A 15,979-nucleotide genomic window follows, 5' to 3' on the forward strand; every position below is an offset into this window, starting at 1 on the left:
CCCAACGGGTGTCTTAAAAGCCACTTCCCAGGAGATAAGAGGATGGATTAAAAGCGTCCGTCATAGGCATCTGAGTGGCTCAGTGGGTTAAGCCTCTGCCTTCAGCTCAGGTCATGATCTCAGGGTCCTGGGATCGAGTCCCGCATCGGGCTCTTGGCTCAGCAGGGAGCCTGCTTTCCCCTCTCTCTGCCTGCCTCTCTGCCTACATGTGATCTCTCTCTCTCTGTCAAATAAATAAATAAAATCTTTAAAAAAAAAAAAAAAAAAGCATCAGTCACGAAAGGGAGCAAGCTCAGAGGGAAGAGAGGAGCCTTCGTCATAAAGAAGGTAAAAGTCGACGCTGCCTTCACGAGGAAGCCAGAAAATGGGGCTGCAGACGTTGGAGCAAAAGTGGAAAACAAATTCAGGAGAAATAAGATTTCATGGATGGTGAACACAGCATGAGAAGAGGCTTTCAGGAGGCAAGCCCAATCAAGGACAGACCATCACCATCACCCCGTCACTTTCTCTGGATGTTTTTATGCTGCACTGAACGTTCTTCTGTCCCTGGAGCTCGGTGGTACCTCTCCCAAGGAGAAGGTTTACTCCTCATGTTTAATCTTTCATCAGACATGAGTGTCAGGCTCTGCCAGTCCCACAGAGAGAGCTGCCGAGGCTCATCCTGGCTATGGGTGTGTGTGCCCAGGGCACAGGAGGCTCTGACTCCCCAAGCCGCCCCAGCTCAGGGCCTCGAGGTGGGGCCGCGCGTCATGGCCATGCGAACTACGACAGCGAGGACAAGGCATGTGTCACACCTGTGCCATGCAGACCCAAGGAGGAAACACACAGGACCCTTAGCTGGTTGCAGAGGAAATGGCACAAAACCTATTACAATGCATTCCTGTAACCTTGGCTACCGTCTCTATAGTTTCTAGAAAATGTTTTCCTCAACATTCACAGCATCGCCCATATGTCGGCCTCCATCTGTGGGGCTCCTGAGCCGCAGCCTGGCCCCGCCAGGTGCCTCCGAGCCTGGGGCCCTGTGACTCACCATGTGTGCCCAGACCACACCCTGTGGAGGTCGTCTTGTGATATTCTCTCGAGTGATGTCGAGAGGAAAGTTTGTAAAATACAGAAAGGCCACTGCAAAGGGGGTCACAGCACTACTCACCGGCCGTGGAACGCAGGCACCTTGGAAGGACACTGCAAATATTGCTTAAAGCGGAGTTCGAAGGCCTGTCCGATGGAGCCAATGACATCCTGGGCCAGCCCGTCGCAGCACTCCAGAATGTGACACGCTGTGGACACAAGTGGCACAGGCTTTTCAGAGACACCAGGGCCACCAGGCTTGCCCACACGAGGGGTGCATGTCCCTCACGGATGGTCCCACAGCACACCTGGTCCCCATGCCACTGCTATAAGATGCCAGCACAGGGATGCCTCTCTTAAAGGCTCTGCTCCCCTAAACTAATGGTTCTATTTGTAAACACATTTTAATATTTTAAATTTCATATGGATTGCTCTTAAGAATTTCTTAACAGTCTATAAAATACCAACTCAGAGCCCAGCAGAGAGAACCAGGATTTGGAAGGAAACGTTGATGGGTTAGAGAACCTGATCTAACAAGAAGCAAGGCCTGCCAGGGCCCCAGGGCCCTGGGATTGGACCTAACCCAGCTCTCGAAGAGCGAGACCTAAGCATTGCACAGGGACAACTGTCCCTGCACCCGCGACACCACCAAACTGTCTTCTGGCTGCACAAAGCCAGCCGGGCTCGGTGGAGCTCCCCCAGACAGCTTCCGGACAGCGGCTGCCAGTCCTGGGAGCCTCAGGCTTCTCTTTACCCCCAGGCGGGAGGGGGTGCCCTGAGGAACAGGATACCTTGGAAAGAGCGGCATGACGGTATAGCGGCTCCAAATCGCAGTGCAAGCCCCTGAGAACGATGGGGATGGCCAAGACGTGTGTCCCAAGGACACAGATGCTGGTTGTATTTTTATTGTTGATTATTGCTATTATTTTTTTTTATTGTTGATATTGGTTTTTATTAAACATCAACCTAGATACACAGAGCAAGGCCGTATTACGTTGCTATTGGAGGCACATGGTTGTGCATTACGCGGTGTGAGTGCAGGTGCCCTCCTGCCCATAAGGAGGCAGGGGCCCAGGTGGGGGGGGGGACACCCTGGTCCCCACCTGCCCGTTCCCAGCCAAACACGCCCACATCCGGTCTGCACCCGCTGCCAGGTCGGCACTTTGGAGATGGGCAGGCTGAGGAAGGGTCAAAACCCAGCAGCTTCCCCTCCTTCTGAAAAGCAGAGCAGCAGCCATGGTGAAGGAAGGACGGGTGTGTGTGCCCAGGGCACAGGAGGCTCTGAGTCCCCTCTGAGGAGGCCTCGAGGCCGGATCCACCTGGGGGGTCCGCTAGTTTACACCTGTCTCCCCGGCATGGAGCCCGAAGCCTGGGCGCAGCCCTCTTTAAGTTGGTTCCGGGGACATGTGCAAGGGGCAGAGCTGTGGGGGAAGATCCCTGCTGGCTGAGGGCCTGTCGTGCAGGTACAAGGGGGCGGCAGAGCCTGCTGATGCGGACCCAGGCCACGTCTCCGGGCTCTGCTCCCTCACCGCGCTCCCTGGGAGGAGCCCTGAACTAGTGAGCCCTCGCCAGGGAGCCACACACACCCCCAGCACTCCAGCCCCGTTTCCGGCCAACGCTGTTGTCCGGGGACTCCGCATCCTCCACCTTGCTCAGTGTTCTAGATCAGGGGTGTGTGCGGGCTCGAGGTCCAGCTCCCCCGCACAGATGAGGAGTGCGCTGAGCCTCCTGGCCCCGGAGGCGGGCTCGCCACTCTTAGAAAGTCATCTCACACCTGTCTGAGAGGCAGACACTTCACTGCCATGGAGCCGAGGTCACACTGGAAGATGGGCGGTGCCTAACCCAGGGTAACCAGAGACCTTAGAGGCAGATGGCCAGGTGCAGATGGACACGCGCTCAGGGCAGAGCCGCGTGAAGACTGGCTGCTGGGGCCACCCGGCCACCAGCCTGGATGTCCAGCCTGGCCAGGGCACCTCCAGGAGCTAGGCCGGGCCGGAAGGGTCCCCCTCGAGGCCTCGGAAGGGGCCCTTCCAGCACCTTGCGCTCGGGTCTCCTGGCCCGGGTTATGGCGGACTGAGCAGGAGCCTCAGTGAACCAGTAAGGCAGCCTGTCCGGGGAGGGGCAGGCTAGTGAGGCGCCCTCCCCCAAGCACAGAGAAGCCGCGGCAAGGCCAAGAGGTGTGGGCTCCATGGCTCGGCGAGGGGTCTCGGGGCCGGCTCCCCTCGGGGGGCTCATCAGGACCACCCATACCTCCTCCTCGTCTGAGCACAAAGCTTTGTGGTTCAGAACTGAGAATCGCACTCACCTATGCCCCCCCTCCCCCCCCCCCCCGGACACCTACACCTGCGACAGAGGAAGGCTAACTCTGTAAGATCCCGTCATCTCTGACTTGGAGGAAGGCAGGTAGCCCTGCCACGCCTCTGCGGACTAACCCAGGGCCGGAGGAGGCCGGATGGAAAACCACCCTCACGCACTTAGAGGGGAATGCAGATTTTTACAGCCTGACTAGGTGGTGACTTGAAAGGTACACTGTCCTACCCACCAGCAAACCTCCCTCAAATGCCTCTAGAAGGGGCCGCCCTACATCGGGGATAAGAACAGGGAAGGAGTCTATACGCGGACCCCCGGGGGTCGGTGCACCTGGCAGAAGCGTCTCGTCCTAGGGCGTGACCTGTTCCCTGTGGGCTGTCGTGGAAACGTGTCCAAGACACAGCATGCAGGAGGGGCCGACTGGAATGCTAGGATCTCACTCGCACTGGAGTTTGACCACTAGAGAATGTGTGTGTATGTGCGTAGATAGAAGTCCTGCAAAGCAAACTGGGAGCCATTATTACCAGGTGGTACCCGGGGTCGGGGGGGAGGAGTGGGGACCCCGGGCGCAGCGAGGAAGCCCCCTTTCTACTGCTACAAACCCCAGCTGTGACCTTCCTCCGCCGGTTCTGCGCGTGGGCTGTGGGATGACCCGTGTTCAGGGGTAGCGCGGGGGCTCAGCCTGCCCCCAGGCCGCTCGCACCCATGGATGGGGCTTGGCTTTGATAGCAGGAGTGGGGTTGTGGGGGTGGAGGCAGGGTCTAGGAATAAAGGGTCTAGGAGGATGGAAGGTGCTCAGACGCCTCAGACCCCCCGTCCAGCCTGCGTCCGAGGCCCCGGCGGCCTTGCGGGCTGTGAGAGGGCAGCAAGTGAGCTTCGCCCCTGAGCCCCAGGACTGTGCAGGGCCATGGAAGCTTCTGGGATGGCGGAGTTGGCCACGGAGCTGGACCTGGAGCTGGGCAGGAGGTCAGGTGGGCTGTGGAGGGGCCCCGGGGTCACGGAGGCCGCCTGGTTCACGGCCTGAGTGGGATCTGCGATGTGCAGTCCAGGCGCGCCCTCTGCGAGCAGCTGCGTCTGAGCTCACGGTCGTCCAGGGCCTCCCAGCCCGGCCACTTAGCTGCCACCCCGGACTGCCCACAAACCTCCGCTGTCAGTAGTAGCACACCGGGGCGCACGGTCGCGTTGGCGAAGGATGTGGACGTGATGAGGAACACCTGGTGCCCTGCATCAGGCCGGGCCGCATGTGAGCAAGAGACCGCGAGCCTCGGGTGCCGCTTACCTCTGCGATTAACGGGGTCCTTCGCCACATACGCCACGTAGTCGGTTGTGTCCTGTCAAAGAGAAACGAGACACCCCGTCACTAGTCACAGCCAGACACAACGCACAGATCAGCTCAGGACGCAAACAGCCTGGTCAGGCGCGTTCCTCCCGCGTCCGTGGGCAAGAATCCCCGGACCTCCTGAGACGGGGAGTCTGACGCGGCAGGTGCCGCTGGGGCCTGAGCTTCTGCCGGCCACCCCAGCTCGCGCTGGTGCTGATGCTGCTGTCCGTGCCCGACCTCCGGCAGCAGGGACTTGACGGGCGGGACCCCGTTCTCGGTGTGTTGGACCCCCAAGGGGCTCTAACAACACTGATGTCCGAGGCCCAACTCCAGATAAGCTGACCTAACTAGACTGGATGAGAAGAAGGTCTGAGGCTCCCCGGATTGTTCTGCTCTGATGGGGGCTGACAAGCCCGGCCCTCAGCTCTGCCCAGCGGCCGTCCTCGGTCCAACCTGGCCGCGGCCTCTGTCCTGGGGCTCGTGAAAACAGACTGCGGGGCCCGCCTCAAGGTTTCTGATTCTGTGGGTCTGAAGTGAGACCCCAAATGTGCATTTCTGACAAATTTCCAGCTGATGCTGGTGTTGCTGGGCTAGAGGCCACGGGGAACGCAGGAGTTGGCAGCCAATGCCTTCGGGGGTGGACGAGATGTGACAGCTCTTTTCCTCCCAGACCAGAGCAGTAATTTGAATCCTTTTAAGACGGTCCAACACACGAGCTCTGTGGAGTAGTCTGGCTGCTCCAGGGGACACTCAAGTCTGCTTAGCAGCACGGAGGACCCTCTGGACTCAGAAATGGGCTGGGGCCGCCACAGGGGTTTTCGGTTCTAAACCAGCTGAGGAAACATAATTCTCTTCATTCTTCAAAACAGAAAAGTCTTCCCTGCAAAGGTGACATTTGCACCATTCAAAGAAGTCTCAGGGGGGCAACTGGTAAAGGTTCACCCATTCTGGCAGATACTTCCCAAATGTCACTGCTTCGAAGGTGCCAGAGTTAACCATGAGCTCCCGCTGAGTTCAGCATCTGACAGATTCTGTGTCGTGAGCTCCTCCGTTATTTCTCTCCGTGGGCAGGACACCCCGCCTTCCCTCTCTCTGCGGTGCTCCAGGAACATGCTCTGATGGGAGGGGTGAGGACAGAGCGAGTGAGGGCGTGCAGGGTGACGAGACTCCACTGCGGGTGGCGCCAGGTGCTGGGCCCTGTCCACACGCCGTTTCCCAGAGTTCACAGTGAAGGCTCTCCCGGCAGCCACTGACATGACGGGCTGCAGCCCGGGGTCCCTGTGGCGTGCAGCCTGCCTACACTGTTCCATCCACCTGCTCTGCCCACTGGTATATCCATAGACGGAGCTGGAAAGGATGTGGACATGGCTTCTGGTCATTTCTGTCCAGGAAGATCTGGTCAGGATCTGAAGTCATCTGCAGCTCGGAGCCACAGATGCTCTTCCTGGGTTCAGGGGCTAACTGTCGCAAAGGGTCCTAGGACAGCACTCGTGTTCTCAGTTTGAGATCCGTGGAACCCTGAAGCGGGGCAGGTACCTTCCCCCTTGTTTGAGAAGGCATCAGAGTTTTTTTAGATTCGTGTTTTCATTTTCATTGTCATCTGAAAAATTAATACAAGAATATCCAGGACCGTCCGAATGACCACTGTGGTGTCAGTTCTGTGTGCGATGTCAGTGCCAAGGTTGTCTGTCGGGTTTCCCATATTACAGGTGCCAGGTTTGTAAAGAACTAGAGAAAAAAGAACACTCAGACTAGATGCTTTTGCCCCAACTCGAGCAATGAATGTCACATTTACTCATCATGATGTATCACTCAAGGGCTTGCTTGAATAGAATATATCAGTGGAAGAACTGAGTCATCCAGGTGGCCGAGGTAGTGGAGAGCTGCTGACCTTGAAGGATCCTGCCCTGCGGTGGCCGGTTTGAGAGGCACGCTGAGAGCAGAGAGCCGGCGTCAGCAAAACCATCCATCAGAGCAAATTGATGTAACTTTGAATGTTGTCGGCTTTATTGTGTTTATCAGTATTAAAAGTGAACTGGATTGGGGTTTAGGGCTCAACAAGAAGTCGAAACAGGAATCAATACTGGATTTATATTTGTGCATATTTGGGTAACAAAATCAATTGGAGTCAGCACTCGTGGCATTTGCAAGGAAATTCTTCTTTTGAGATCCTTACTCCAGTCCGAGACATGCTGCTCTGGGGAAGGAAGGCCAGGAAAGAGCTGGGACATGTGTCCCGTCCCTCAGCTGGTTCGTGGTGAACCCAGAGCAAAGGTCTTCTAATGTCAATATTGATCATTTTCTGGCACGCTGTGCGGAGGGTGTGTATTGTTATTCAGAACATTTTTCTAGACATCACACAGCCACACACTGAACACCCCAGGTTCTGAGATGGGGTTTCCAGGTGCCTGTCCTGTGCCCATCCTGTCCCTGTTCCTGCTCCCCTAGACTTTCTGAGCCCGGCTGGCATTCTGACACTCCTCAGGGGCCTTGGAACACTGTTAATCACAGTAGATTAAATTCTAGTGCACTTCTTGGGGCATTTGGATTAACAGCATTTTCACTGTCTTATTTGATATTTCAAAATGCTGTTTCCTTACTGGGTAAACCAAAGCACAAAGTAGTAAACAGATACACACTTAGTGGCCAAACCAGGAATACAACTTGGAATTGTTAGTTTTATTCAAACGTCCACCAATTATAATGGCGACAAGCCGGTCTGGAGTGGGAACTCAAGCACAGCACGGACATGGATTTGATCGGTTACAGTGGAACGTAACTGGGTTTCTGGTCCTCCTAGTGACATTTTCTGCATCAGAAAAAAATATAAAAATGTTATGAATTTCTTTAAGCGTCACTGAATGCTTCCTTTTTTTTTTCTTTTAAATGATGAGATGATGAGGAAATATGAAAGCAGTTCACAGGCCTGTGTCCGTCCTGGAGAGCGACACAGCGTTAACACAAGCCAGAGTATTTGGCTTCCAGAATTTTCCATCTCTTTGTGTCCACTTCTGATATCGGCATTAGATGAGGTTTAAGACAAGCTCTTGGGAGAATCTGTTGCCGCAGCTGTGTTCTCTTTCTTCCTCTTACTTTTCAAGCTGGGTTGCCTCCCAAATTTCAGAAACTGGGTCCTCCAGCATCATATTGGGCCAGCAGTTAGAGCACCTGTAAGTCGATTAGAGCCGATGCTGGCTCTGGGGGAGGAAGAGCAGGAGGAGGAGAAGAAGGAAGTGGAGGCTTTCTGATGACCCCGAAACTGAGCGGGGACACCACCTCGTAGTGCTCCTGACCAAATGTAGGGAGCCAATTCCCTTGTGACCCCACCTTCTGAATGAGAGAAGCAATACAAAAATAGAACATTCTCATCCTGCTCTCTCTCTCTCTCTGCCTCCTTCCCTGCTGGCAAAGCAAACCAGTAAGATGACAGCATTAACTTTGGGGAGAAAGATTCTAATTCCAAACATCTATGAATAAACCAGACTAAGTAAATTCACAGCCTTCCAGTTGACTTCAGATAGGAAATCAGAAGGCCCTCGAGGAGGCCCAACAGAGAAAAAGGAACGAGGCAGGACTCGCAGTCCACAGACGGGAAACCCTGAGGACTTGGAGCCTGGGTCTGGTCCCATGAGCTCTTCAGAAAACCCTCACAAAGCCAACATGTGGAGGATTTTTGACAGCTTTGGGCTGATGAAATGAAAATTGGTGGTTGTCTAGAAAAGCTTATGGCATCAGGAGGGGGCATCAGGCATGCCAGTTACCCTTCCCAGGCGTGTGCTAAGAGGCACCCCTTGAAGCTAGGCCCCTTCTGGGGCATTCCCAGTGCGGGCACTTACCGGGTCTCCCCCTGATGCGAAGGAGATGGACTGCATGTGGTGGTTCGCAATGATCTGCCCAGAACGAGAAACGAGACACGTGGTCAGCACCTGGCCCACAGCTCTGGTCAGCGGCTCCCCTGTAGTGGGCTTTTCCCAACACAGCTGCTGCTGGTCCAGCCACTCAGCCAGAACCAGGTCACGTGCGTCTGACGGCAGCCCTCAAGGGAGGAAGGAGGGGTGCCCACTTCACGGACGGGGAGCCCGAGGCCCAGGGGCGACAGCGGACCGTGGGCAGCACTGGGACCACACATGGGGGTCTCCGACCCCCACACCGAGACACATGCACGGTGCAGTGTCTGTCTTCAGAGACCCACGCGGCCTGCCGCCCAGACCCGCGGTAAGCACAGAGGGGAACCTGTCACCGGCTTGAATCCCACGTGTGTACCAATCAGACAGCCTGCGTCAAACGTGGGACCGTCCGGGGCACTCCAGGAATCAGTGGGATTGATTGGAAGGCCAGCGAGGACATTCCAAATTAATGTTAAACGGGGACATCCCCATGAGCATCGTCAAGGGCAGCTCGCGGTGGGCTTCAGGACACACTGAGGAAATTAGAAGCTGCCCTAAATTGAAAAAGCTACGTCCATTTTCCCTGCTGTTCTTATCACTATTTTTATCATTTGGAAGACAATGTAATGACCCTGAAGTGAATTCCAGGGGTGGGAAGAGTGGTCCTGCCCCCAACCCCAGCCCCGCCAGCGTTGTCTCTGGACGGCTCCCCGCGGCAGGCAGGGGGAAGTTACAGAGGCGACACCCCACCGTCCCGGGGGCCTCCCCGCCACACTCCTGTAACTCTCGAACCAAGACAATGACTGCGCTGAGAGAAAATCAGACAGTTTAAAATGCCTCCTTGGGCTGTTGGCACTTGCAAAACCGCTTGGGATCTAGAAAGACCTGAGCAGATGACTGGATAGAAACCAGGAGGCTGGGCCCAGTCCCCGGCAGAGCCCCCTTGGTCTAACCCCCTGTAGCCGCATGCAGCTTTCCGGGACCCTCGTGCCCCCTGTCCCCCAGCAGGAGCCCCCAGGATGGCAGCGACCAGCAGCAATCCCCAAGAGAGGATAAACTTCTAAAAGGTGTTGATCTTTGCGTATTTCGTTTTTGCTCACGAGGCAGCTCTCATACTGGGGTTTGGAATTGACATGGATGTTAGGACTCGGGAAGAAAGGGAAATCGTTTTTGGTCGCCACGATGCCTGACCGCTACTGTGTGGCTGTTCTCAGCCCTTGGGGTGAGATGGAAATTAAACGGAGAGCAACAGCTCTGGAGGTGGTGAACCGCGAGCGGTTTTTCCATCCTCGTGGGGTTCTGGTGCTTCACCTCTCTGAGCGCTCTGCAGAGGGGAGCGCTGGGCCCTTTCATGGTCGCTCTGCACGGGGCGGGGAGCACCCAGTGAGGCCAGCCCGTGTGCACTCCGCCACGGGAGAGCCAGAGGATGTGGCTGGGACACGCCAACCATCCTGGGCCGCGGTCCTGCCGTCTGGGAGGGTGCCCCCTCTTCTGAGCCCAGCCCCCACCATCCTCCACAGACAGTGACCCGGACCTGGCCAACCAGCTCCCCATCCTTTCTGCTCTTCCTCAGTCTGCTTTTTTAAGGGAGGGCTGAGGGAGAAGAGGGGACTAGGAGGCGTGTCCCACAGGACCGAGGGCATGGCCTGAGCATCCCTAGAAACTTGGGAGCAGCCGTGCACCGTGGAAGTGTGAATAGGGACGCGTGGTTCAGGGCCGAGGGGACCCTCCTTCCTCTGCTGCTGTGCAGAGCGAGGGCCTCTGCAGCCTGGGTCGCAGGTGCTCAGCCCCGAGACAGCCCCAGAGAAAGGCTGAGCCTGCGGAACCCTCCTAGCCCACCACTAGATGCCGGTCATCGCAGCGGTGGGTGGACCAGTGTGAAAGACGGTGATCATCTCTAGGGCGGGCGGGAGAGGCATCAAAACGAAGCCCAGACGTTGCCTCTCAGTTCGATGCTGGATCCAGGCTTTATCTCAACACCTCTGGTGCGGGGCAGACGAGTAAGTGAAGCTGGGGAGCTGGGGGCGGGGCGTCGAGCGCCCACACACCTGTTTGGAGTCGGGCGTCCGCAGGTTCAGGCTGGCGGTCGATACGGTCAGCGAGATGCTCATCCCCGCAAACTGGAGGTTGGTCTTGCCCAGGATGCTGGACAGCATTTTGCTGGGAGGCTGTGGAATCAAACAGTGGGGTTTTAGGTTTTGATTCCGGTCGTCGAGACCTCTCTTGGTTCCTGTGGGCTGCACCTCCAAACCTCTACCCTCCCGCCCCCTCGATGCTCAGAGGCTCGGGAAGGAGACGGTGCCACGCACGAACTGGGGTGTGGAGGGGACCCACACCGATGCACGAGTTCTGCAGCACGCAGCAGGCAGCGGTAACTGCTCCAGCACACACACCAGGATGAAGACCCTCGCGGGATATCAGTGCAGGCGGACACGTCTCCTGTCCCTCCCGAGCCTGGGGACGTGCCACAGACCAGCGCCTGCAGCTGACCCGTGCATCGTTGAGCTCTGGCGTTCGTGTCTACGGCCCCTGGACACCAGGTGCAACCCATGCGTCGATGTGAGGCAGCACGTCTTCAGGGATGTCACATTGGAGCTTGAAATCGGCCAGGTGGGGTTACATATGCCATGGAAACTGGCAAACACTACTTCTGGTGCTTCTTACATGGCCCCAAGAGCCGCTGGTTACATCTCCCAGCACAGCACAGGCATCTATCACAAAAGCCGCTCTAGTGAAGTGGATTCAGGTCCATAAGCACTCGAGCAGCCTGGGCCCTGTCTCACGCGGCTGCTGTCATCACGCTCTGTGGAGCTAGGCCCACAGGGTGCAACTGGGGTGCTGACTTGGGTTGGCCAGTGACACCCAAGGCCATGGCAGGGGACCCCAAGTTCTTGTGTTTAGAAGTGCCAAGAGCCAGGCGGTGAAAGGGGCCCTGATGGGTGGGGTGTGACTAACGGTGTCGCGCAGGGGGAAGACACGGGACACAGTACCTTTCTCTTCCTGAAGGCTCCTTTGGCGCCAGGGACAGCTTCACACACACGGCTGATGGCTTCCCTTAAGGGGGCAGAAGGAGAGCCATTTGTCACGTTAATCAGGATTCTGTGACCCAGAGACCACATGCGCACGTCCCCAGGGAAAACATCTGCTGTGCATCCGGCATAGACAGAGCCCCCCGCCCTGCAGGGGTCACCCAGTTCCCCTCGAATGAATAGGTCATCTTGAACCTCTGACGGGCAGCACCCGTGCTCTTCCTGGTGCTGGGGATGCATCCTGACCGTGTGACAAGAACTGAGGCCACACCCCTCTGTTGTACGTTTGGTTAGGATTCCATCTAATAAACCGGTACCCGGACATGCGGCCTCCTGGTGTTTCCTTCAAGGCCACGGTCCTGGCCCAGACCTGACCAAGCACTGCAATGGGCCAGCATCGTTCCAACGTGGCTGAAGGAAGGGAGGCGCTCCAGTGTGACACAGCTGGGTCAGACATGGGGTCTGTGCAGGGCAGCTCCCCCAAGCATGCGTTTACTGAGCAGCTACTACGTGCTGGGCACTCCCCTGAGGAATGGAGGCAAGGGGCCGTGATGGGAGGCCTGGGTGTTTCCCGGGGCAAGACACCCTGAGAGGTGGGGAGCAGGGAATGTGCCACACGGAGGCTGCTCGGGTCCAGATGCTGGAGGTGGGGGACGGGTGCCACCGGAGGGAGGACGAGGCTGGTGGCAGGTGCTTTCGTGAAAGCAAACAGGTCTCTCTCTGAGCTGGCCTCCGTGGGGAGTGACAGAGACAGACCAGAGGTGGCTCTGAAGTCAGGAGCCCAGAAAGGAGCTGGGAGACTGTGAACCCCTCCCCTTGCTCGTGAGGAAAGGACAAAATAGTAAGAGACAAACCGGGATCTGAACACACCGAATGACAAGACAATGGGTCTTCAGGAACATGCTGCAAGCTTTCAATGCTACATACTTCTGGAAATTATTTTCTACCACCTAGAAAAAGAATTGCCACCACAAGACAATGGTCTTAAGAGAAATCTGCCCTTGTTAAATTAGGTAGGAGACTCAGGTAAGCCTCATCTTTGCTGCTAGATTCACTGCAGGGGTGAGGAAAGACTATTCTAGAAGTTCAGATGCCATGAAGACTGGAGAGTGAGTCACCGAGACTCAGAAAAAGTTCATTTAAAAGGAATGAGTGTTTCTGATGTTTATGCTTAGTCATTTATTTTATAATAACGTTCCAACTGTGGTTCTATCGAAATGATCACCCAAGTACCTTCTAAAAGTAAATTCCTGTTGAAGAAGGTCAAGCTGTCTCTTTATAGGACGACATAAACCCCAGCATCTATATTTTATCTGTTTAATTAAAAAAAAAAAAAAGTTCACCGCATCTCTGCACTGTGCTTATTACATCAAGTGACAGACTTGGCTAAGCCAAGCAGCCAAGTCTCTGATGGTCTCAGCAGGCCAGAAAGACATCACGGGCGGGAAGCTTCCCGTAAGTCTCTCCTTAAATATCCATTATAAGCTTCGGGGCTCTTTCCTGATCCGCCAACGTGGACAATGAGAGAAAGAAATCAGCCTTGGGTGGCAGTTTCCCAAGAGGATAACTGTCCAGCGTCTAACCTGTGTGACATCCGTGTCTGAGCTGGTGGGCCACGAAGCTTGGGCCACGGGCCTCCCTCCCGCCTGTGCACAGCTTCTGAGAGAGGTGGGAACCACCCGTGGGCATAAGAATGGGTTGGGGAGAGACACAAATAATAAACCAGTCTGTCAAGCGAGTCCTCCCACAGAGTCAGCCCGCATTCCAGGGCATTCAGAGACTCCATCTTTTGTCCTTAAGATTTGCAAATTTCAGAAATTCCAGAAACTTCTCCGAGCTCTAAAGTCGAAAGGATTCCCTTGCGGGTTTTAGAAGCCTCCAACACGCTTGCAAATCAGGCTGCTCTTGAGAAAAATGGCCTCTCTCCATCACCGGCACACACTTGCTCCTAACGCTCGTGTGCGAAACTGCGTGCGTGGGAACGGTGTGTGCGCCCAGGCTGGCGGCGTCGGTTTCCACTCGAGAAAGGGGTGTGATGCGATGTAGGAACTGCAGCCCTTCGGTGCGGCTCCCTCAGAGGTCTGGCCGCGGAGCCACGATTCTCCTCAGTCCTTCTTGTCTAGCACTGTGTGTCTGCCTGTGCGGTCCTGACTCAGCCTATGCACGTAGGAATAGTTCTTTAGCTCTGCGTAAGTCGCCGAATCCCGGCTCGATTCTCAGGTGGCAAGAACAGGCGCTCCCCGTCATTGAGAACAGAGATTGCGCCCCGACCCCACCTCGGTGAGCCACGACCTCAGAGCTCAGCTAACAGGGATCTCTGGCCGCTGTGCAGTCTCCGGGAAGCAGCTGGCGCCTCCCTCTGTCGCGGCCCCACACCGGCCCCGCCAGCACGAAGCGCTCATCCCAGCCAGCCGCGCCCTCGTGTCGCGACTGCTGCGCGGAGCGTAGCAGGATTTGAGAACTGGGTCCTTCGACTCACGAAGCACCGCTGCGTCCCCATTCATCCGTCTCGTGCTGCCTGCTTACCCTCCCCTCACACACATTCTGGAATAAGATCATAAATATAGATCGATCGATAGATAGATGTCCCACATGGTGATTTTGCCGTAACGGGGTCATACTCTAGCCCGTGAGGGGCAACAAACACGCGTGATGGCAAAGTGCGTCCATTCCACGAAGAAACGTGGTGACGGGAGCAGAACGTGCCACCCCACGCAGGCCACACAGGCCACGCTGGCATCGGGGTTACTCTGCCCTGAAGGCCGCCAAGAAGCAGCAGTGCAAGAAACAGCTCTGGTCTTCCCTGCATTTGCCTAAAAGCAGGACATAAATTTGCGGAGCTAGCCCCCACTCTGTCCACGGGAAGGACGTGCTCGTGTCATGGGACGGCCTCTCTCTTTCCCTTCCTAACCCTCAGAGCCCAGGGGGTGGTCAGCGTGTCCGCCCCGAAGCCACGAGACACAGGTGGGCAATGTCACAGAGCCAGACACCAGCCACATGGCGAGGACGGAGCCAGGAAGCTGCCCGCCAGGGTCAAGGGGCAGAGCGACTGGCTTCGGCTCGGTGCCATCTACAGGCAAAGAGAGCCCCATTCCCGGGGCCTGCCGCCCAGACGTCCAGGTATAACCAAACCATGGGGCAGGCGTCGAGTCCCACGGTAATCTCAGCCATCAAAAATGCTTCAGACTCAACTTCTAAAAAGCAGTTTCGCTGGAAAGGGTTGAAACCACCTAAGTCTTCCCAACGATAAGTCTGTCGCAGGAGTAAGGGACGCCGTGCGTTGGAAGAGTGTGCCGCTCTCGAGAAGTCAGCGGGGTGCCAAAGCGACCTTGCCAATGGCTCGTGGCGGCGCGGACTCCCCCGCCATCAGGGCCCCGGTGTGCCCGCGGCTGTGGTCTGCCCCCGCTCGTGCGTACAGCAGTTGCAGATCAGTACTTGCTGGCGGTTACGCCGCACAGGCAAGCGCGACCGGTCCTGTAAGTCCCCGTAGAACAGGGGTCCTTCATCAGGCTGCCCAGTACCCCCAGAATGAAAGAGGAAGCCCCGGGAAGGACGGGACAGGCGGACCCGCGAGCAAAGCCTGCCAGCGGCACGACCAAAGCCAGTGTGCCCTTCAGTTAAAGGAACTAAGGTTAAAGTTTGCTCGAGGTTGCAGGGAGCGGCTTTGACAGATGAGGGACTTCCTGTAGTCTCACGAATGCCTTCCCCGAATCTTCTCACCGTGGGGTTACACGGGTCCCCCACGTCCAACCCAACTGCTTCGCGACGTCGATGAACCAAGTCCAGCGACAGAAGGGCTCGGCGGCTGTTCTTTTAGGCAGACGTGACTTTATAGAGTAGTCGCGTCCTCAGGTTGGGTCCGTGGCTACGCTGCCCTGCAGGCCCAAGGGCGCCCCTGCCTTCGGGCCGTCACCAGCCGCCTGACTGGAGAAACATCCACAGACTTGGGGACACCCAGCCGTATCGACCCCTGCTGCCAGATTTCAGGAACCACTTGCCCGTTTGGAGAGATGTTTTTGGAGATCAAACCCCACAAGCGTATGGAGCCCAATTCCATTGAAATCCGCTTCCAGCTAGCCTGGCAGGAACACCGGGGACACGAGCAAACCTGACCCTTTGGATACACATACTGAACACAGCAGGGGCACCCTGCCAGGCCCTGTCCCCGTGCTCTTGACCATGACCTCATTGAATCCCCACACAGCTGGAAGGTGGGGCCATTCACGCTGGTGTTACAGTTGGGGAAGTGGAGGCAGGCGAGCTAAGCCATACGCCCATACACCCTAGAGCATGCAACCAGCAAGTGCCTGCCCCTCAGAGCCCTGGCAGTGGGACCCGGAGACCACAAACCAAAGCTACAAAGT

At 56.5% G+C, this 15,979-nt stretch overlaps 1 protein-coding gene across 1 annotated transcript in view; it reads right to left on the bottom strand.

Moving 5' to 3' along the window:
* Positions 1-15,979, bottom strand: part of SHC3 (SHC adaptor protein 3) — a 94,277-nt gene that overhangs the window by 30,090 nt on the left and 48,208 nt on the right. The window contains exons 3-7 of the mRNA XM_059142066.1: positions 11,577-11,640; positions 10,635-10,754; positions 8,536-8,589; positions 4,658-4,709; positions 1,151-1,277 (exon numbers count right to left, since the gene is read on the bottom strand). Of these exons, the coding sequence (XP_058998049.1) occupies positions 1,151-1,277; positions 4,658-4,709; positions 8,536-8,589; positions 10,635-10,754; positions 11,577-11,640 (417 nt within the window). The remainder of the gene's footprint in view (positions 1-1,150; positions 1,278-4,657; positions 4,710-8,535; positions 8,590-10,634; positions 10,755-11,576; positions 11,641-15,979) is intronic.

The sequence above is a fragment of the Mustela lutreola genome, chromosome 12 (genome assembly GCF_030435805.1).
Source record: "Mustela lutreola isolate mMusLut2 chromosome 12, mMusLut2.pri, whole genome shotgun sequence".
NCBI classification, from domain to species: domain Eukaryota; kingdom Metazoa; phylum Chordata; class Mammalia; order Carnivora; family Mustelidae; genus Mustela; species Mustela lutreola.